Source organism: Dipodomys ordii, unplaced genomic scaffold, assembly GCF_000151885.1.
Source record: "Dipodomys ordii isolate 6190 unplaced genomic scaffold, Dord_2.0 Scaffold78, whole genome shotgun sequence".
NCBI lineage: Eukaryota > Metazoa > Chordata > Mammalia > Rodentia > Heteromyidae > Dipodomys > Dipodomys ordii.
In genome coordinates, this window is record NW_012267294.1 from 2,133,329 (window position 1) to 2,156,577 (window position 23,249).

At 38.0% G+C, this 23,249-nt stretch overlaps 1 protein-coding gene across 1 annotated transcript in view; it reads right to left on the minus strand.

Moving 5' to 3' along the window:
* Positions 1-17,115, minus strand: part of LOC105991903 (guanylate-binding protein 4-like) — an 18,806-nt gene extending 1,691 nt beyond the window's left edge. The window contains exons 1-8 of the mRNA XM_013024650.1: positions 17,076-17,115; positions 11,607-11,802; positions 10,614-10,741; positions 8,792-8,901; positions 8,395-8,591; positions 4,667-4,912; positions 2,852-3,132; positions 1,544-1,756 (exon numbers count right to left, since the gene is read on the minus strand). Of these exons, the coding sequence (XP_012880104.1) occupies positions 1,544-1,756; positions 2,852-3,132; positions 4,667-4,912; positions 8,395-8,591; positions 8,792-8,901; positions 10,614-10,741; positions 11,607-11,796 (1,365 nt within the window). The 5' untranslated portion in view covers positions 11,797-11,802; positions 17,076-17,115. The remainder of the gene's footprint in view (positions 1-1,543; positions 1,757-2,851; positions 3,133-4,666; positions 4,913-8,394; positions 8,592-8,791; positions 8,902-10,613; positions 10,742-11,606; positions 11,803-17,075) is intronic.
* Positions 17,116-23,249: the final 6,134 nt, after the last annotated feature.

Sequence of the window (23,249 nt, forward strand, 5' to 3'; positions counted from 1 at the left end):
TATATATATATATATATATATATATATATATATATATATATATGGATATATATATTGTAGTCATGAGACACCAGCACCCAGATTCTAGCCTTTTTTTTCTTTTGCAGCAAGAAATCTATTGGATTGAAATCTGTAGGATACTAATGAGATTTACATGTATCTAAAGTGCATACCCTCTCTGGGCACTGGTGGCTCATGCCTACAAATCATAACTAGTCACATACTGAGATACAGCAGATCCTCATTTGAAGCAAGCCCAGACAGAAAAATCTATGAGTCGCTATCTCCAAAATAACCAGCAGAGAGCCAAGCTAAAAGTGTGGGTCCAATGACAGCACACTCCCTGAGCAAGAAGGAATTCCTAGGTTCAAAACCCAGTATCACAAAAATAAACAATATATCCCTACATTCAATTCTTCTACCAAGATACTTGTACTCTTTTATTTAAAATACAAGGAATCCTCTGATAATTCATCTTGACCTTCATTCTACTCTTGGAGTAATCTTTCCTAAGCTAGCTCCAGAGTTCTGTAATGCTATCCTATGAACTGCCTATCAAGTTTCCTGAGTACAGGCTCTAGGAATTTACAACTTATTAGCTTCCCTATGCCTCACATTTCTCAACTACAAAACTTGGATAAAATTAGTAGTAATTTATAGGATATTTCTGAAATTTAAATTATAGATGACGAAGTAGCCTGAAATTACAGGTTTTTGAGTATGATACAACATAGCGGGTCAAAATTGAGACATTGTGGTGCATACTTCTAATCATAGCATTGTGGAGGCTGAAGTGGAAATGATATGAGTTGGAACCAGCTTAAGCTACATGAAACACCTTGAGTTAATTCAAACAAAAAGAAAAAACCCAAAGTGAAACATAAAATATGATTTTGAATATGTGTGAGCATTATTAACACTAATATTGTCACCATATTAATCCCACCATTATTTTTTACTTGGTGTTCATGCCAGCATGGCATACCTCATCTTGTTAAATTCAATTTACTATTTGTATCTGAGGCAAGACTATAAATTCTTGTGAATAGAACAAAGGGTATCTTTAATTTTTAAATCTCATCAACTTAACTAAGAAACAATTGCACGGTTTGATATATGAAAAAAATCCAACTCTACCTGGAAGTTTCTGGTTTAAGAATAATTAATTGTGGATACAGAAGGAAAAATGCAGATTTTCTTCTCACAAATGATTCTGTGTTCTTTAATAATGAGATTCCCATGCAGGAGCAGATGGCTCAGGCATGTAATCCTAGGTACTCAGGAGGCTGAGGATCACAGTTCAAACCTGCCAGAGCAGGAATGTTCATGAGACTCTTACTTCCAAACCTCCACTAGAATACTAGAAGTGGCACTGTGGTTCAAGGGGTACAGCATTTGCTTTCAGCTGAAGAGCACAGGGACAGAGACTAAACCCAGAGTTCACACCCCACAACTGACAAAATATAAATAAATAAACAAGCAAACAAATAAATACATAAATAAGATTCTCTTACTAACTGCAATTCATCCCATTATTTCTCACCTTTACCCCTTTCCTGGGCACTAGCTTGTAGTCCTGTTCAACCTTCTTTCTGCCTTCCAAGTAGAGATTATGCCCTCCAGGTATAGAGAAAGTGCCATTGGAAATGCTTTCCATTAAAGACTGGGAAATTTTCTTCAGCTCCTTCTGGCAGTATTTGCCAGATGCATCTTCATTCTGCAGGATGAAATCTTCCTTCTTTCTCTCCATGGTATTCTGTTAAGATGATAGGAAGGCAGTACAACGAAGGAGTTAGAAAGAAATTCTATGGTGATCTTCATGGAAGAAGTATGGTGAAGACCTCGGAGCACATGGGGACAGGGGAAGGAACCATTACCACTTCTGAAAACAGTCTGAGTAATATTGGTAAGTCCCTGAGTATTCTGAGATCCAGGCTCATTCTCTGTAAAATGATGGGATTCAGTAACAGGCCCCACACAATTCTTTCAACAGCCCAGTTATGAACAAAAATAAAGCCATAAAAGAAGCTATAGCAAGTGGAATGTGGCTAAAAGGAGAGTAAGCTCAGGATGTGTGTTGCAAGGATGAAAAGGAATGCATTAAAAAAGTTTGCAATATTTCTGAAGTTTCTCATATGTTGATGGTTTTGAACCATTTGTTAATTCTTGCAGTGAGCACATAAGAGTGTGAAGTGCTTTTATCCTGACAACAACTTGATTGCAGAGTCTGAAGTTTAGACCTCATTTGGGTACCCTGAGCAGAGCACTTGTTGGATTATCCAACATCCGCACACTATATTTAGGATAAACAGAACTGTATGTCATATAGATATATTAACTGTATGATATTGCATACAGAACCATCTGTCATATCTATACAATGGTATGGAATAAATATATAAATGCACATTTGGTTTTTCAAAGCTGTTCCTGAGGCTAGAACTCAGGGCCTAGGCTCTGTTCCTGAGCTTTCTGCTCAAGGCTAGCACCATTTGAGTCACAGCTCCACTTCTGGACTTTGGCAGTTTAATTGAAGATAAGATTATCATGGGCTTTCCTACCCAGATTGGCTTTGAAGCATGATCGCAGATCTCAGTCTTCTGAGTAGGTAGGATTACAGTATGAGCCATTGGTGCCTGGGATTTTTAATTGCCAACCATATTGTAATTTATTATACAACAATAAAAGTAAGTGTCTGGTACCCATCAGCCTGTAGAAATCCTCCCACTATTAAATTCCGCACTCCTAAAAGTGCAGATAGGAAATGATCCATAGGATTAAAATGATGAGCATAGCATTGTCTCAAAAGGGGAAGATGTCAGGAAAGACAGACCAAGAGCAGACATTATACCATTAGATCCTTTTGAAACTCCCACTTGTCATCCTTGAATGATAGCTCCATGAAGACTGCGATGGCTTCTCTCTCACAGGCTGCATGCACGTCCAACAGCTCCTGGAGGTCCTCAGTGGGAAGCCTCAATTGCTGAGCCATGTGCTGGCTGTAGTGGTCGGCTGCCTTCTGCACAGCTGCTGAGTTCTCACGCTGGGCCAGGGTCGTCACAGCGTTCTCCAAACATGGCACTGCTCCACTGTTGATAGCACTGACATAAGTCTCCACCAGAGTCCCCAGTCCTGGATGAGCCCAATATTTAAGGATAAACGTCAAGCTACACCTCTATTTTATTCTAGAATTAGCATTCTGAAAAACATTAAGACTTTAAACAACTTTCACACTTTTTTGGTGATATCATGGCTTGAACTCAGGGCCTTGAGCTTCCTAAGCAGGTACTATATGAATAGAGCCATGTGACAAACACTTTTTGATTTTTTTCCAGTCCTATGGCTTGAACTCAGGGTCTGGGCACTGTCCCTGAGCTTCTTTTGCTCAAGGCTAGTACTCTACCCCTTGAGCTATAGCGCTACTTCTGCCTTTTTCTGTTTATGCTGTACTGAGGAATCAAACCAAGGGCTTCATGCCTGCTAGGTAAGCACTCTACCATTACACCACATTCCTAGCTCCGCTTTTGCTTCTGATATTATTTTAAGGATAGCATCCTTTGTATCTACCTGTGCTCTCATGAATTGTGAGCCTTCTTTTAATGCTTTCTGCATATCTGTGTTAACAGGTACAAGCACCATGCCTACTTACTGATTGAGGTAGCTTCTTGCTAATTTTTGCCCTAGATAACCTTAATTTATTATCTTCCCAATCACTGACTCCTGAGTAGCTGATATGAAATTCTTTTGTCCTGTTTGACAAAGTCTACTACTTCTGGCAGCACTGCTTTTTCCTTTTCATTTTTTTCTTTCAGGCTCTTAGTTCACAGATTATAATTTAAATCACTAATAACCACCAATATGATCAATGTATTCTGTCTAGAGAATTCAATATAAAGTTAAAAAGAGCAGATTGCACAGGCAAAATGAATGAAGTTTACAAATGGAATAAATTGTCTAACTTTTGGAACCCAATTCTAAATATGAATGAAAATCTGAATGTTAATTTAAGAAGAATGTTATGACAGAACTAAACATTATGTGTGCATGTTCTCCACATCCTGAAGCCACTTCTGTAGCTAGAAATTAACTGAATTTTGATTCAAAACCCCCAATGAACCTTTAGGAGCTTGGCATCTTTTTTTTTTTTTTTTTGGGCTGGGCGTGGGACCTGAACTCTGGGCCTGGGCGCTGTCCCTCAGCTCTTCAGCTCAAGGCTAGCGCTCTACCACTTGAGCCACAGCACTGGCTTTTTTCTTATGTGGGGCTGAGGAATCGAACCCAGGGCCTCAGGCATGCAAGGCAAGCGCTCTACCACTGAGCCGCTTTCCCAGCCCTCAGGAACTTGGCATCTTATATGCTTCATAACTAGTTTAATTTCACAAAATATTTTTCTATCCATATAGAACACTTTCCAAAGTGACTTAATCTAAAGCACAGGGATTAATCTTTAGTATCAGTTGGCTCTTGTATGATCAATGGAATAGTTTCTTAAGGTATATTCTATCTCAATAAAGATCAATGTAGACCAACAATAGTTAGAAAAGATGAAATTATATGAAGCATGAACTACTATTTTTCTATACCCTTAACAAATGCAAAAATGTAATCAAAGCATTACTTAAGGGAATTAAGAAGAGAGGTAAATCCAGGAGCACAGAAGACTCACGTTTCCCAGTGACAATAATTCCCTCTCTCAAGTTCTTGGGTTTTGCATTGGCAAAGATGTAGGAGCAAAAGTTTTTAGATTGCACTTGGAAATTGCAATCCAGCTGATCTTCTGGCAAGTCTTCAATATGAATTAAGAGTTCTTTTTCTTTTGTAGGTCTATCAAAGACAAAACATTTGCGTTTTGGAAAGAAATGCCTAATACACTCCCTAGGAAAGTTGGCATTTCGAATTTTCTGATTCTTGCCTATAAAAAAATAAAAAGAATACAGTGAAAGCAGGCGTTATATTATACCATGGGGAAGGGACATAAAAGCAACAAAGAAATCATCTTATAAATATGTTAGAAACAATCGCAAGAAAGAAAAAAAATTGAATCCTTATCTTGGGGTTCATTTCACCTAACATCAACTTGTCTGACAGTTTCTGATTGCCTCAGATATATAATAGTAATTGGGGGTGGTGTGGGGATGTGGGGATGGAGGAAAGGGGAAGGGATGGGAAGGGAAAACAAAGGAGGAGGCAACAATGCTTGATAAGGAACATACTCATTTCCTTCCTCATGTAATTGTAACCCCTCTGTACTTTCACAATAAATTTTCACAATAAAAAATAAAATAAAAGGAAAGTAAAAAAAGAGATAATGGATATAACAAACTGTCAGTGAAAAATGCAGTCATATATGAATTATATAGAGTAGCGAGCCCTAATTGTAATAGTTATAAATGAAAGTTGATCTCTAAGAAAAATTAAGATACTTCTCTATATACCACACACAAATTCAATAGCACATTTTGAACATTTACAATAATAAAAAGTAAAAGAGAAAAATTGATCATTGGAAAGGCAGCCATCAGGCAAGGGGCTGAATATTTTCTGCCAGAGATTTTTACATCACTGTCTTAAAATCTCCTTAAAATGATACTTCATTGCAAACCAACCTTGTGCACAGAGGCAAAAGGCAACAAGTAATTGAATATTAGGCATCTATCTGTCCACAAAAGGAGGAAATTGATTAGTATCCCTAGTTCTGGCAAAACTCTCCTGAGTTAAGAATTTAACTCAGTGAAACAAAATGGTTAGAAGCAGTTTTCTGATTCTACTGTATCTTTGTCAGAAATGAAATCTAAGACATAAAATAAAATTATACCAGCAAAGGGTAAGATGCTACTGGAAAAAATGCTGGAAAGAAGACATATAATATTCAAGTTAGAACAGAAAAGCTGTTACAAATATACAAATACATATATTTGTACATATGTATACACACTCACAAGTATAAGTACATACCACAAATTGCTTAAAGACGGCTTTCACTGAAAATTTTGAACAGTAAAATTAACTTAGATGTAGTATGGATTTCTCTTCATTCTCTAAATTACTCTGTGAAGCTTTACAGAGACAATGTGAACAAAGAGTGCATTGATCAATAGGCATTTTGTTTTTTCCCATCCCCTCTCCAAATTAGAGAAGTGTACATACACGATGCAGAGCATGGACATCAAATACAGTGAGAACAGTGGTTATACTGTGGGGCAGGAACATGCAAAAAAAACCAAGAAATCACATGGTACAGTACAAATATGTTGGAAACAATAGCAAGAAAATAAAAACCACTTTGTACAAGACACTATGTTGAAAAACAAACTTTATTATTTAGGTGGGGTGGGGAGAGTAGGGAGGTAGAGGAGTGTAGTTGTGGTGGTGGGAGGGAAGGGATTGTAGGGGAAAAACAAAAGAGGAGGCAACAATGCTTGATAGGAAATGTACTCATTACCTTACTCATGTAACTGTAACTGCTCCGTACAGTATTTGTACAATTAAAAAAACATACAAAAATAAAAATAATTGATCAATAAATGTTGAAAGACTGAATTAAATAATATCTAAAAATATTGATAGCTTTTTCAAGTGCCCCAAACAATCCACTTTGATAATAAGTACATTTAATAACTGTGAAATATGTAAATCATTAAGTATAAGGGTGACAAATGAACAGAGTGATATTTTAGGGAATGTAACTAAAAGATTGACAGCCTTATTCAAAAGAAATATCAGGGCTTTTCCTTAAGTATGCACTGTACAATATTCTTCCATTGAGGACTGTCAATGAATCAGTTACTAGTAAATCATAATGTAGAAAAAAATATGATTTAAAAATTGACCCATTTTATTACATGTAATACTTTTTTGTGGGGGGGTTCCGGACATGGGGCCTGAACTCTGGGCCTGGGCGCTGTCACTCAGCTCTTCAGCTCAAAGCCAGCACTCTACCACTTGAGCCACAGCGCCAAATCTGGCTTTTTTTCTTTTTGCTTATGTGGTGCTGAGGAATCGAACCTAGGGCCTCAGGCATGCAAGGCAAGCGCTCTACCACTGTGTCACCTTCCCAGTCCTACATGTAATTCTATACTAACCAAATTTAAATTTTTTCACATGAAGCACTTACTTTAAAACTTAATAGGTTAGGGAAATGAACCCCAAGATAAGTATTCAAATGTTCTTTTTTCTTTCATGCAATTGTTACTAACATACTTATATGATGATTTCTATGTTGCATTGTATGTCCCTCCCCCATGGTATAACCCCTAGTTTCACTGTATTTGATGTTGGTATACTTTGTGGAGGGGAAGGGCAAAAACAAATAGTTTAACTAGGGATACAGGTGGACCCATTGCAACAATGAGATGTACAAATCGTTATGTCAAAAAATGAACTTTACAACTTTGGTGGGGGGGAGGTTGGGTAGGGAGAGTATGGGAAGGGATGGGAAGGGGAAACAAAGAGGAGGCAACAATGCTTGATAAGAAATGTACTTGTTATCTTACCCATGCAATTGTAACTCCTTTGTACAGTATTTTCACAATAAAAATAAAATATAAATAAATAAACTTAATAGGAAGTAGAGCTGTGGCTTAAGTGGTAGAGCACTCCACTGAGCTGAAGAGCTCAGGCCCAGAGTTGAAGCCCCATGACCAACAAAAAACAAACAAACAGAAATCCAAAACATAATAAATGGACCTTTCAACATTATAGGAGGGATTATAATAGCCATAATTTTTCATGGTGTTAATGGGCCTTAAATAATTTGATACAGTATTTGTGTCCATTCTAGTGATTTTATATTCCACTTAAAGACTTTCAAATGATAACGTTAGAACAAGCATAGAAGTCTCTGTGGGTTTACTAATTGTTCAGATGAAAAACCAAAATATTTTCTAAAAATATTTCATGAATATTTTATTTGTATATTGTTCTGTTGATGAACTCTTTCACTACAACCTGTTATTTTAAATGTTCAGGTACAACATATTAGAAAGATTTGGTTTTTATTTTGAAACTTCAAATTTTATGACGTATCATCTATGAGAACTCATAGAATTCTGTAAAACATTGGATTACATGTAGTGTTTCATAAAATGGTCTATTGAAGTATATTTAACTTTTTTAGATATGAGAATTGTTGTCATATATGACGCTAGAGGACTATACAGTAGAAACAGATATTACATTTTTTAAAATGTAATTTTTAATAGAGTAAAAATGTAATTTTTTAAATAGAGTGATTTTTTTAAAGGCAACTGATCAGTCACCTTTCAATAATTAGTGTATCATATTGTAGCACAATCCAATCTCAAATAAGCATGTACATCCAATGCGGATTAAAAGGGTTTAGTATATACCATAAACCTACTGAACCCTTCCCCTTCTCGAGCCTCCCTCTGGTACCTGGAATAAGCTTTAAGGCATTCTCTAGATATTCATCCTCTGTGATGGGCTGGTCATCTAACTTCAGCTCCAGAATGAAATCCCGAACAGACCAAACAAAGTCTGGAAAGAAACTCACAAATTCATCAGAGTCATCCATTTCATCAGACTTCTTAGCAGACTTTGCCCTGATTAGCTCTGTTAGTTCAGTTACATAGCTGGGATCTTAGCTAAGGAATGAAAAGCACCATACATCATAAACAAGTTTCAGATCTCACCTACAAACCCACTGATAACATTCCATTTTGTGTAATGTACCCTTCCTCAACCAGGAAAACTGAGTCACTTAAAGAAACAGGGTTAGTTGCCATTTTCGTAAACTCAATACAAGATGACTATTCTTTTCCAGGAAGGATACTGCAGCTGGTCCAGGGCTTGCTGATTGATGGTTCCCATGCTGTTGTAGACAAAGGTGCTGCTAAGTAGAATGGACAAGGCAAAGATCCATGAGTCATTCTTAGGATCATCCTAGAAAGCAAGGGACAGAGAAGTCTACTTGTTTCATTCTTTCATTTATTGTTCATTTAGGACTACAATTAAAAAAGAGAATACAAAGAAGACAAAGTTTATGAAAATATCCTAAGTTTATACGTGCTTTTCATTAACAGTGACCTTCCTCAGGCCTTGGTTTCTCAGAGTGAATGATATTGTCAATGTGCATAAAATATTTTCTACACCAACTATATACAGTAGGAGACCACAATATTTAAAAAAAGATCATATATATATATGTATATATATATTGTATATAAACAAATGCAACATATATGCGTCTATATGCGTATATGCATCCAAGATGATCATCTCTGCCAATAATACACTAAAATTTTATTGTGTGAGAGATAATTTCCATTTTATAAGAAATAGGAAAAAGTAGGAAAGAATGCTTTGCAGCTTCACACATGTGAATGTCTCACTGGAATAATAGCTGTTGTTTCAATGTGCTTCATTAATTTTAAAAGCTGAGAGAATGTGTAAGGAGAGATTAAAAGATCACACACATTGTAAAACCAATAGGAGACAAATGAGAAATATTATAAAGTATAAGTCATACATATGTATCACATAGTCATATCATTTGGCTAAAGCAGTGAGCATGTGTAAAGGGCTGAAAGATAAAGCCAGAAACAAGATTAAGGATGAGATGGACCATAAAGTATAGAATTATGTACTACTCAACTCCCACCAAATTACAGAGGAAGTGACTAATTCTAGACAAAAGCAATTTATACTATTGTATTAGATTTAAAGTCCTCTTGGCCTCTTAAGTGAGTGCTGAGATGCCCTTACCTCTAGGAAATAGTCTCTGACCCATATACCTAAATTGTATGGCCACTTCTAGACATCTATAGCACCTGTACTGGTTATACAAAATGTATACTGGCACCTGAACTAGGTCCTTACCTTTAACTGATGGATCTATAGAATATAGGATAGTGATTTAGAATTGATATCCTTAGTGAATATTTACTACTTGTATAATACTCTCAGCTGCAGAGAAAATTTCACCATAACATGACAACAAACTGAAAGAACTCTCAATATACAAAGATGGAACAAAGCAAAAACAAGGTATAAGGGACCAGAGTCCAGCTCAGTGGTAAGCATATAACTAGTATGTACACAAGGCTCTTCTTTATTCATTCCCCAATACCTTCCAGAAAAGCATAAATCAAAGCATAAATAGACTTTTCGTAATGCTGATATGAATGATTGAATAAAAGAGCACCAGCAGAGTAGAGGAAAATTCTTCCTTACAGAAGATCTCCGATAGCACATGTACATGCTCCCTGTGTCTGAGGTAGAATTTAATGTCATTACCATCTCACATTAAGATGTCTATACTAGATTAAGATTGTAGCATTTTGGTAGAACACGGTCTAGGATGTACAAAAGCTTGATTTTGATGCCCAGGACTAATAGAAGAACAAAGAGTGGGTAGACCTAGTGACCCACTTCCAAAAAACAGAGTCAGGAAAAGGAGGAAAGTTTTTTAAAAGAATAATAATTCATCAAAATAGCAGGGTTTATCAGAGTAACACAAAGAGAAAATTTAGCCTAAATTCATAACTGGATTTGTAGTTATAGGAATAGAATTAAGCAGTGGAAATTTAATTAAGGTGACATATGGTAAGTTCAAAAATACAACCAAAGGAGAATTCTCCATGATTTTGATTTACCTTCTCCACATCACCCAGACCCTCAGTGTCCAGAAGGACCAAGGTGAAATTTGGTTTCGTTGGGTGAGTCACACACCACATCCAGATACCTTTCGTTTGAGACCTTACTGTACTGCCCAGATGGAAACCTGCAACCAAAGAGAAAAATATTAGTATAGGTGTGCTTTAAGTTCTGAGAATATCATAATGTAAGGGTCTGTCCTTTAAAATAATGAGCTAAAAGAGAAGATATAAAATATAATGAAGGGAGCCTTCGTGGGCAAAGGATTGATAGAACTAGCGACAGATTTTTCTGGAAATCAAGAAGGAGCAAATAAAATGACCTTATTTAAGGAAATCATCCACACTGATCAAGATGCACTGCAATCATGACTGCTCTGTTGAATGATAACGCCTTTGTGAAATGACTTTAAGATAACAAAATTATAATATATATATATATATATATATAAAATATCACAAACTTCACCCTGCATGTAACAAAATAAGAAATACACATGACAGTATCAGTAACAATTTTTCTACATTATTTATATGGTTTATAGGCCTTATAAAATTAGTAAAAATTGTAAAGCATCTTTTTCTTAGGAAATGTAATTCTTACTGCTTTTCTTATATCTCACAATCTTCCTTTATTTCACTTTTATTAACCAATCATACTGGGTGACATCTGCATTGATTCTACTGTCATAACGAAATTATGTCAGTGGGAGGAAGGAAGTAATAAAGGAACTGAGTAGGTAAAATTGGATTGCATCAGAATACTATTCTTGAAGGTCACTAAACAGAATAAGGAAAATTCCTGCTTTTTACTGGAGTAGAGTGAGATCTTATGAGTGTGGATTTAAAATGATAAGCTTTTGTGTCAATCTTAATAAAAGTTGAAAGTTTTCCCTTAGCAGGAGTCAGATTCTTCTTGATGGTATAACAAGCATGATTACCTTGCATTATCAATGATCCCAGCAAATGCCTCCTGTCGTAGAAAACACTCACCTTGGTTATGTCCTGCCAGGCGGTTCATCAGGTAGGATTTTCCTGTACGATACATTCCTACAATGGCCACCACCACCACAGGCTGTGTAATCGCTTCAAGAACCTTGATTGCTTCGGGGTTCACCATCAGCTGCTCTTTCTCATTTTCCACTAGACAAATGGGGGCCATCATAGTGGATCCTGATGCCATGTTAACCTGCACCACCTCCAAAAAAAAGAAGGAGAAGAAAGAATAAAAGATTAATAGAATACAGATCTAGTGGCAACCCCAGGAGCAAGTACAATCTTATTTGTAGAATGTGTGTTAAGCTCTTTTAAAAAAATTAATTTATTTTTAATACATTTTTATCTTTCAGTTGCTATACAAAGGGGTTTCAATTCAACATGTCAGTTTGTGAGTACAATGTATCTTGATCAACATCACCTTTCCTTCATTGTTCTCCATGTCTCCCAACCCCACTCATCTCATCAATTTTGAACATAACAACTCCTGGCCAAAATAGCTCATTGTCATTGGTACCATCCTATCAGTAAAGGAAAGGCTAGGTTACCTCTTTTTCAAGGACATTTCTTAGATGATTCATCATTGCATTATAACTCTGCTCACAATCTGTTTGATAAAAATTGAATCTCCAATCACAAAAACGCTAAAAACATTTAGTCTTTCTAGTAGCCTGTTTATTATCTAGATGAATGAAAGTGTTTTATTGCAGTGGAAAAAAAGAAGAACAGAAATTGGAAGTTGGAAGGTGCTCTCAGAGTAACCCTGAGGATCTCAAAATCTTATAGTATTCTGGTAAAAATACACGACATACCACTATGGCAGCATAAGAATGGAAATACCATGATGATTACATGAAAAAGGTACTAGTAGAATAAAACAACGATGAACTAAGATAGAGTATAACATGACCAATGGAATAGAATTGAAAACCCAGAAATGAACCCACAGATCTATAGTCATCTAATATTAGATAAGGAAGTTAAAAAAAATTGAATGGAAAAAAGACAGCCTCTTCAGTTAATGGTGCTGGAAAAATTGGTTAATCACTTGTAGAAAACTAAAGCTAGATCCTTATATAACACCCTGTACCAGAATCAACTCCAAATGGATCCAAAACCTCAGAGTCAAAGCAGACACTCTGAAAACATTATAGGACAGAATAGGAGAAACACTAGGTCTCCTTGGTGCAGGCTGAAATTTTCTTAAAAGAGACCCAGAAACACAACAAATCAAAGAAAGGTTGGAGAAATGGGATTTCATGAAATTTCAGAGCTTCTGCATGGCAAAGGACATAGCTAGCAAGATCAATAGAAAGCCCACAGATTGGCAGAATATCTTCACTAGCCATACACAGACAAGGGTCTCATATCTAAAATACACCTGGAACTCAAAAACTTAAATCCCCCAACGACAAATCATCAAAGAAACAACTGCCCTATAAATAAATGGGCTAAGGAATTAAGAAGAAACTTCTCTGAAGAGGAAAGAAGGATGGCCAATAGAGACATGAAGAAATGCTCAACCTCCCTAGCCATAAAAGAAATGAAAATCAAAACAATATTGAGATACCACCTCACCCGAGTTAGAATGGCTAGAATCAAGAACTCTAATAACAACAGATGCTGGAGGAGATTTGGACAGAAGGGAACCTTACTATTTTGTTGGAGGGAGTGTAAACTTGTTCAACCACTTTGGAAATCAGTATGGAGGTTCCTCAAAAGACACCACATAGAGCTCCCCTATGAACCAGCAATCCCACTTTTGGGCATTTACCCAAATGAACATAAAGAAGACCATACTAAATCTTCCAGCACAACCATGTTTATTGCAGCATTATTTACCATAGCTAAGATATGGAACCAACCCAGACGCCCCTCAGTATATGAATGGATCAAGAAAATGTGGTATATATACACAATGGAATTCTATGCGTCCATCAGAAAGAATGATATGGCCGGATTAGTTAGGAAATGGAAAGACTTGGAAAAAATTATATGAAGTGAAGTAAGCCAGGCCCAAAGAAACAAACCATGGTTTCCCTTATTTGCAATATTTAGTATATGCCTGAGTCAAGCAGAAAAGGTCAGATAAGTTGATGTTGGGGAATGAAACTCGAGATAAGTATTCAAATTTTTTTTGTTTTTCCTTTTATGCAATTGTTTCTAACATATTTATAAGATGATTTCTTTGTTGCTTTGTATGTCCGTAATTGTTTCTAACATATTTATAAGACGATTCCTTTGTTGCTTTGTATGTCCGTTCTCCATGGTATTACCCCTGTTCTCAGTGTATTTGATGTTGGTATAATTTGTGGAGAGAAAGGGGAAAAATTGTTTAAATAGGGATATGGGTGGACCGATTGCAACAATGAGATATAGAAGATGTTATGTCGAAAAACGAACTTTATAACTTTGACCGGGAGTTGGGGGAGGAGGGTGGAGGGGGTGAGGAGATGGGAAGGGATGGTAAGGGGAAACAAAGAGGATGCAACAATGCTTGATAAGAAATGTACTTTTTATCTTGCCCATGTAATTGTAACCCCTCTGTACAGTATTTTCACAATAAAAAAGAATATAATATGAGTCAAAATAATTCTAATAAACTGATGCAAATTTGAGTACCCGTATTTCAGAGCTGTATTTTCAGTAAAGGATTTTATGCAGTGTATCACACACATTACTATCGCTTGTCATTAGAAATTCTACGGTTGGTTGTGAAGGATTTAAATACTACATAATATTTGTGGGATATGTCAAATCATGTCTATTAAAACTATATAAACTTCAGTATGTACCAGGGCGAGAAGAGTGAAATTCTAAATGAGTAAGGTATTGGCTTTGGGTAGAATCAGTTCCATGGCTCCCAGCCAAGAGTCAGTTTGAATATGAAGGAGACAAGGATCCATGGGAATAAAGAAAGGGGCTTCCTGTGAGGAGCAAGAGTAGGCAGGACAGAAGCAGTAGAAAGATGCTGCAAGCAGGACCCATGGAGGATGAATGGGGAAACAGGAATCCAGAGCCAATGGAGATGTCACAGCAAAGATTCAGAAGACAGTCTTCCAGGGGTCAAACACCAGGGTTCCCATCATTTATTCACTATCAGATCTGGAAAGAGACCCTGCCTCTGTATACCTTCATTATCTTGTCAACAGTGTAAATAAAACTAGTCCTGCCTGATTCACTATGGTAGAGGTTAAGGAAATCAATAATTTTTTAAAATTTTGCAGTAGGATTGTCCTTTTCCTCCAGTGAACAAATGAGACAGTGAGTTAATAACTGTCACTGTGTCCTGAAAATTGTAAACTAACAAGGAAAGTAGGCTAAAGAAGAACATTTCTGTCAGAAAAAAGAAATAAAAAACCTGCATTCCAACTGGCTTCTTCATAGAGCTACTCTGTAAAACTTCCTTTCTTCTGTAGCTGTTAGAGAACACAAAAAATTGGGTCAACCATGACCTTTCAACTACTGTGTTGGACACAAGAGAAACTCAAGATTGCTTTTCTTTAGATTTGACTTTTAAGAAAGCACTTGGAACCTGGGTGCTGGTGGCTGGCTAATGCCTATAATTCTAGCTACTCAGGAGGCTGAGATCTGAGGATCGTGGTTCAAAGCCAGCTAGGGCAGGAAAGTCTGTGAGACTCTTACCTCCAATTAACCCCCAGAAAACTAGAAGTGGTTCTGTGGCTCAAAATGGTAGAGCATTAGCCTTGAATGATAGAGCTCAGAGACAGGCCCTGAGTTCAATCCCCATAGCAAACAAACAAACAAAAAGCACTGGGAAAAGGATGATAAAATCATTCCTGGTCTTTGCTTTTTTTCTGTTTCTTTATTCTTTCTCTTCCTCCCTTTTTCTTTCTTTTTTTTTTGTCAGTCATGGGGCTTGAACTCTGGGCCTGAGCGCTGTCCCTCCTCTCTTCAGTTCAAGGCTAGTGCTCTACTACTTGAGCTACAGAGCCACTTCCGGTTTTCTGGTGGTTTATTGGAGATAAGAGTTTCACGTACTTTCCTGGCCAGGCTGGCTTTGAACCATGATCTTCAGATCTCATCCTCCTGAGTAGCTAGGATCGGAGGTGTTAGCCACCGTCCTTTCATTTTCTCTCCTCTCCTTCCCCTCTCTCATTTTCTTTCCACTCTCTCCTTCGTCCCTTTTTCATCAATCTCTCTCTGCCATTTCCCTTTTCTCCCTATCTCTGCCAGTCCTTCCCATTCTCACTTCCTCTACTCTTTCTCCCCCTCTCTTCTCTCTTTCTCTCCTTCTCCCCCATGTCTGATTGCAGTGCAGGACTAAGATGGTGAGCATAGACGCTTTCAAATCCAAATTAAACAGGAGAAGAAGGTCATATACTGGATTAGTGGTTTCCAAAAGCTATTGCCTGAGTTAGACCAAGATACAGTTAAATTAAAACTACCCCAAGTTAATTTTCTCTAAATAACACAAGCACACTGGGGTCCTTCTTGGAACGCTTACACATTAAAAAAATTATCTTTAAGAACTTTCAAAAAGCGTTTCAATATCACATGTCAATTTGTGAGTACAATCATCTTGATCAAAGACACCCTTTTAATGCTTCTCCTCAAACCGCCCAACTCCTTAGTTTACATAGTTTCATTTTCACATATAAATATCGAATATTATGACTGCATTTGCCCACGGTCCTCTTTCTGCCCACCCCACCGCCAACATCTTGACCTCATGTTCACATGTTCAGCTTCAACACAGTAAATTGTTTAAGGGAGTTAAACAGTTCAGAATAGACCCCAGGCTGAGACCTTACAATTGACCTATCTTTGTTTGTAACATTAAAGAAATGTTGAAATAAAGAAATGAGAAAAGAAAGTAGTCCAAGTGGCTCAGCTGCAGGGAATCCATGAACTAGTGCACATGGACAGCATGAAGATGGGCAAGCCGTGCACTGAGGTTGCAAATGGACTAGTGAAGACTACTTTTGCTCTCAGCTTTTCCAACTCCAGGCAGCTACCCTCGGGGAAACATCTGAGAACTGAGAGTAATGGTGAAGTTGGGGCAAGAGAGAGCTGGAAGGAGCGACCCTCCAGCAGTGACTCTGCTGGGGTTTGGGGCTAGGGTTTGGTCCCTCAGTGCCAGGAGGGAATTAAGGTCTCTTGAGGCAGAGGAGGGTAGGTGTCCCATGCAGTGCTCTCTGATGCAGCCCCTGCTGAACGCTTGAGGAAGAGCAGCTCCTCCTGTGTATGCTTTGGTATGGTTCACCACCCCATGGCTGCCTGGGGACTGAAGGAGCCCTAGGAGCTGAACTGCCAAAAGCGGTCTGGAGGGTCACACACCATGGAGCTTCCCATGCCCTCCCTCTCCACTGCTGCCTTAACCTCTGACCTCTTCCCAAACCCCTCCCCAACCCCCAGCTAGCAAAATTGCTATGGACCTAGTTCCCTGTTGCTAGTCCTTAACGAAATAGGAAACCAAACACCATATTTCCCCACAGAACTCACCTGTATGTCGGCTCTGTAGCCAGGAGACAAGTTCTCAGCTGCCTTGCTCTGAGTTCTTCTGTCTGGCTAGTCAGGAAAGCACTGCTTTTAAAGCTGAGCATCAAACCGCAAAAGGCAGCTGCCAAGTAAGTGTTGTGCAAGAGGAACAGTGAAAATGAAACTGTATTTATGTGTTTCTGAGGTAATCAGAGAGCTTTAGCACAGTTCCTAGTTAGTCAGAGGATCAACTTTATGAGCAAAGGGAGGAAAAGTCCAATGTTCTGCATCAGCTTCTCAAACGGAAAACCAAGCAAATAATAAAAACAAAACAGAATAGTCAAAGATCACTGGTATTTATTCAGGAAGAGCAGGATATCATAATGGAAATATGCTGCTATGTGAAGCACAGGTGTAGTAAAAGAACTTGAGATATGATGAGGTTTGGTTTTCAACCAACAAAAAAAATGCTTACTTTTACTCACATAAAATGGCATAAACGTTACCAGATAATTTGGAAAACATGTAATGTTTGTTTCTGGTATAAACTCTACTTGAAATTGAAAGGCTATTATGGTATACACTACAAAGTAACATTCATTACTAAGATCATCTACCAAGCTGAACAATGCTCTTGGGGTTCACTAAATGCTACCAGATGGGAACATGGTCATGTGCATAAAAACATGTAGAGAATAACCCTAGAAAGAATATTTATTGAAATTCTCTATACTAAAAATATTCAAGTGTTAACAACAAATATAATGGGGCATTTTGGAAATTCCTTCAGCACGAAAAATTAGCAACAACATCTTACTCTAAGCAACATGATCAACATCACGATCACAATGTAGAGTAGTATGAACTGGACATAGTAGGATACATACTGTACATTGTTTGTATATGGCAATCTATTATCTAATATTAGAAGTCAGAACTGTTGGACATCTAGGCGTCAGACCAACATCGATAGAACTATAACCCTAAAATCAAGACTCTTACTCAGGTTCTCACAACAGATGCTCTGATCCTGAAATTTCTTGTCTTTGGGTCCAACAGGGCTTTGAACTCAGCTTCATCCTAAATAGAAAAACTAGAAAGGATTCATCCATTTTGCATCTCTTCTCTAGCATTCTACCTTTCTCAGCCTGCCAGATGGTGTTTTGATAAATGCTAATGATTAGGTTTATCCCATGAATTTTAATAAAAAGTGTATTTCAGGGCTTATTTCTCAAGACAGATTGACTCTCTGCTTGACTCTAATAAAAGCATCTGAAAGTAAAAGCAGAACAGTGTTTCCTGGATATAGGAGCAAAATCCAGAAGACAGCTGCTTTCCTTATCACTAACAATAGCCACTGTGTACATCAAGAAACAAAACATTATTCCAAGGACATTTGAAATCTTTTGTGAATTTTACTTACACAAGAATGGGATTTCTTCCTACTAAAGAAGCTTTCCCAAGTCAATTTATTTATTGTTTAAAGGTAAATATGGAGATATTCACTGAGAATGAATTAATTTTAGTGCGATTTCATTGATGAAAAATACGTATAAATCCACAATGATTAAATCATAGAGATATATACTATAAAATTTTGCAATATTGATAGCTTATTGAAGGAATTAATGATTGTTTATATTTCACTGGTTTTGCATAGTATAACTATTTTCTATGAAGTGGTATATAGTCATAGAAATCAACCTTCCTTCATTTTCAAAAGGAAATGATTAGCTGGGTGGTGATGTCTCATGATGAATATATCCTAAATACTCAGGAGGCTGAGATCTGAGGATCATGGTTCAAAGCTGGCCCAGGCAGAAAAGTCCCTATGAGAATCTTACCTCGAATTAACCACTCAAAAACAGGAAGTGGCCCTGTGGCTCAATTGGTAGAGTGCTAGCCTTCAGTACAAACAGCCTCAGGACAGTGCCCAGCACTGAGCTCAAGACCCACAAATGACCCAAACAATAGTGATGATTGATTTCAAGAAGCAATTTCTTGGTAACTTCTATGTATTGAAAAATAGTGAGTATGAATGTGTGTGAGTATATTTTGAGTGTCAGAACGGGGAATCTTCTCTTTCCAGGAAGGCATGTATATCACAGGAAGGAAAACTGGGACAGGGGTACAGGGTACTTGTTGCATCTTTTATGTTTCTGTGTTATATATTATAAATCATATTTAAAGAAAAGATAAATAATCAAAAAAGAATACTCCTACCACTGTAAAAAGTTCAGAATAAAACACATTCCCCAAGCAAGAACATTTCCAAGTATTTTTAGATCTCAGAGACAAATCCACTAATTAGGCAATGGTCAGTTCTCAGGGCCATGCAAAGTGAATGCTGTGAATTTCCACCTGATACTAGGAAAGCAGAAAACAAGGGAGGACATTTTGTTGCTCATGACAACATTGAAGCGGCTCAACACCTCCACACTCCCACAGATTTCTTGTGCTCCTTTTCTGTCTTTAAAGGAAAGAAAAGTGTGTGTGTGTGCACATGCCCAGCCTGTGATCCTCTGCCCAAACTCTTGGAATAGGCAGGAAGGAAGCAGCCTGCAGAAGGGATGACCATGTAGGGGATGAGACAGAGGTATCAATAAATAATTCTAGCCTGATCAATGGCTAAAGAAAGGATTGGTGCAACCAAGTGAACTTTCCAGAACACCTTTCCTTGCAAGCAAGTATGCATCCTGTTGCCATGCTTTTGGCTGAACCTTGAAGCTTGCACAACTTTTGGGGTGGGTGGTGTTCAATAAATGAAGAATGTCTCACAGGGATTTAATCTGAGTTAAACCCAACAATATGTCAGTTGTTTAGCACAGCACCTGGGCCTTGTTGAACAGAAATAATGTTGCCTTTTGTTGTAACCAGCATTTCACTTTGGTAGGAATTTGCCAAGATATTTTTAAGTTTAATTTTATTGACTTTTTTTTCTTAAATCATTACTGGGGCTTGAACTCAGAGGAGGTTGTAGTCTGTTTGCCTTTTCCCCTCAAAGCTAGTTCTATCACTTGAACCATTCTTCCACTTTTATCATAGTGCAGGTTGAGATAACAATCTCACTTACTCTTCTACCTGGGCTGACTTCAAACTGCAATTCTTGAATTTTCTTCTTCTGAGTAGCTAGGATCACAGGTATGAGCCACCAGTGCCAAGTCTTTACTGTGGAATTTTTAAGATAAACTCTTGCTATGAGTTCAAGGTTGGCTTGGAACTCATAATTTTACCTGCTGAGATTACAGGCACGCACCACCACATGTAGCTGCCTTATCTTTTTTAACTTGCTATATTCATAAAGAAAAAAATTACCTCAGTTATCTGGCCCCACCCCATCCCCACTTATCACTATCTACAGGCACTGGGGCCAAAGCCTCCCTCCTGCTACTTGCAGCTCTCACACCTCAAGCTACTAATGCAGTTAAAGGCTGGCTTCACTTGTCCACATTACAAACTGACTTGAGACAATGTATTACCTGCAGAAAGTTCACTTGGGAGGAATGACTGTCGAGAGCCCATCCCAGTGGAGGAAAAGTTACCTTCAACTGTAGTCACAATGGTCATTTGCTTCCTCATCTCTGTCCTCCGTGAGAGCCTGAGAACCTGTCTCCCAAGAGCAGGACAACTGTGGTCAGACATTGAGGTATCTTACTGGGCCAGGGAAAGCTATGGGAGATCTGCTGAGCTAATCCTTTATTCCTTTACTTTACACCCCATTTTCACTGATCCACATGTTCAGCTCAAAGCCATAAGTGAATTATAGCCTCAGTCTCAATCAGGTAGGCATCTTCTATATTAAGACCTTGAGAGACTGTGAAGAATCTCAGGGATGGTCAGGGCTGTAAGAGGGAAGTCTGAAGTTGCTTGAAAGCACATACAGGTGATAACTTAATGGAATGAGGAAAGATGTGAAAGGCCTACCTGGAGTATCAAAGCTGTTCCTGGAGAGACTAGAGCATGTGGGACAAAATGTTCTCACTTTCCTATAGGGAGTTTCCTTCAGACAGGTATCATTGAGCCATGTCAGAAGAACATTGTGACAAATACAAGATTTTTCTGGGTTTCTTGAAGGAACACAAGCTTTGCCCTGCAAAGAATAGAATCCAGCTCTCAAGAGGAAGCTGGGAAATTACTACCCAGTACCCACTGGGCCTTGCTTGATTTAGGAGTTAGAATATTTTCTATCACAGAGGTTGCTTGGCATAAGCACTGTTATTTTAAGGATAGCCTCCATCTTACAAGAAGGTATTTTAACTTAGACACCTTGTGTTTTAAGAACTGTTTTCCTAGGGGTTGGAGGTGAGGTTCAATTCTTACTCAGATGAGTAAGAATGGTTTTTCTGAGTTTTTGCTTTTTACAGTTATCTAGGTTTTAGTTATTGCTCAGGTAAATTTTTAAACACATTCAAACTAGCTAATTGCACAGATTGTGAAACTAAGTTCTGACTAATCAGAACAAAGGGCAGTGACATATTAGGCATAAAATGCGGATGGCCTTCTGGTTCAGAGTACTTGCTTACTTGGCTTCCTGTATAAGAGAACTTTGTCTTGCTGAGTTCAAGTTGGTGTCTTTATTCTTACATGTGTGACATCTCAATCTCTCAACATATTTTCAAAACTTTTAGGACCCATCTGGGATTTTTTGGCATTGACTAAGAGGATTAAAGAAAGTTTTTGTTTAGGAGGAGACATGGTCTACTGCCCAACCTCAGCAGCCTCCAGGTCTGGTTGATATTGGACCTGCAATTCAAGGTTAATCGGGAATGTGAGGAAGAAACCACAACAGGGACCTCAATAACTCATGACCCTATGTATGCCAAGACAGGAATAATGAGACTACAAGAACTGAGCTTTTCAGTGGCCAAGTGTATGTATGACTGAACATATGTCCAAGGAAAGAAGCTAGACAAGACACTGTCTCATTATTTGATTCTCCAACTAGGGAAAAAAATGTTGGAGGTTGCGGCAGCAGTCTCATTCCAGATGAGAAATCTCAGTAGCAGAGGTCTGTATGAAAGGGGACACAAGAAACTTCCAATTAGGGAAGTTCAATATGGACCTGCTCAAAATGAGTAGAGGGGTAGACAAAGAAGAATGAGGAAGGAGAATACCTTCATAATCATCCATGTATATCTTCTAAGGAAACAAGGATAAGGGTGGCTTGCAAGGGTTGGAGGAGATAGTGAAAGGAGTGATATGGATTTGGATGCTGTAAAGAACATAAATTGATTGGACCAGGTCCTGAATGATATCCACTTTTTTTCTGCCAGTCCAGTTCAGTCCCTGAAGGTCAATAAATCTATTGGGATAGGTCAAGCTAGGACATGAGGGAAACCAACTTGATTAGGGTAGGCTAGGACAGAATAGGAAGGCCCCAAAGGACAGCAATTCAATTGGGCCAGGCTATTTTAGACTCTGAAGATCAACAATTGTATTGGGCCAAAGCATTCTAGGTCCTCAAGAGCAATAACTTTGTTGTATTAGCCAGGGAAGGTCAGATACCGAAAGACAACCCTATTGGGCCAGTTTAGGCCAGGTCAGTCCCTAAAGGGTGACAACTTAATTGGGCAAACACAGGCTCTGACGGACTAAAACTAGATTGAAGGATGACAACTATTGAGCCTGGCCAAGTCCTGAAGACTAACAAGTAGATTGTAGAAAGTAAAGCACCACAAAACAATAATAAGGTAGGGAATGTGGATATTTTTCAAGGTCCCATTAAGAAGAAGAAATTTATATGGAACCACAAAAGATTCTGAATAGACAAAGCAAATCTGGGTAACAACAGTGATGAAGTTATAATTTCAGTCCTCAAACATTTCTACAGAACTATAATAACAAAACAGCTTTGTGCTGAAGCCCAATGGAATAGACTAGAATGTCCACAATTAAACCCATACACTCACATCCATCTGATATTTAACAAAGAAACCAAAAGTATGTGTTGGAAAAAAAAGTAAGTTCCCCCCAAATTGGTGTTGAGAAACCTGGATATCCAAATGTAGAAAACACAGATTGTGGGCTGGGAAGGTGGCTCAGTGGTAGAGCACTTGCCTTGCATGCCTGAGGTCCTGGGTTCAATTCCTCAGCACCACATAAGCAAAAAGAAAACAGAGATAGTGATTCAAAATGGATCAAAGACCTCAACATAATCACTGAGACCTTAAAACTATTATAGAAAAGACTAAGAGAAAC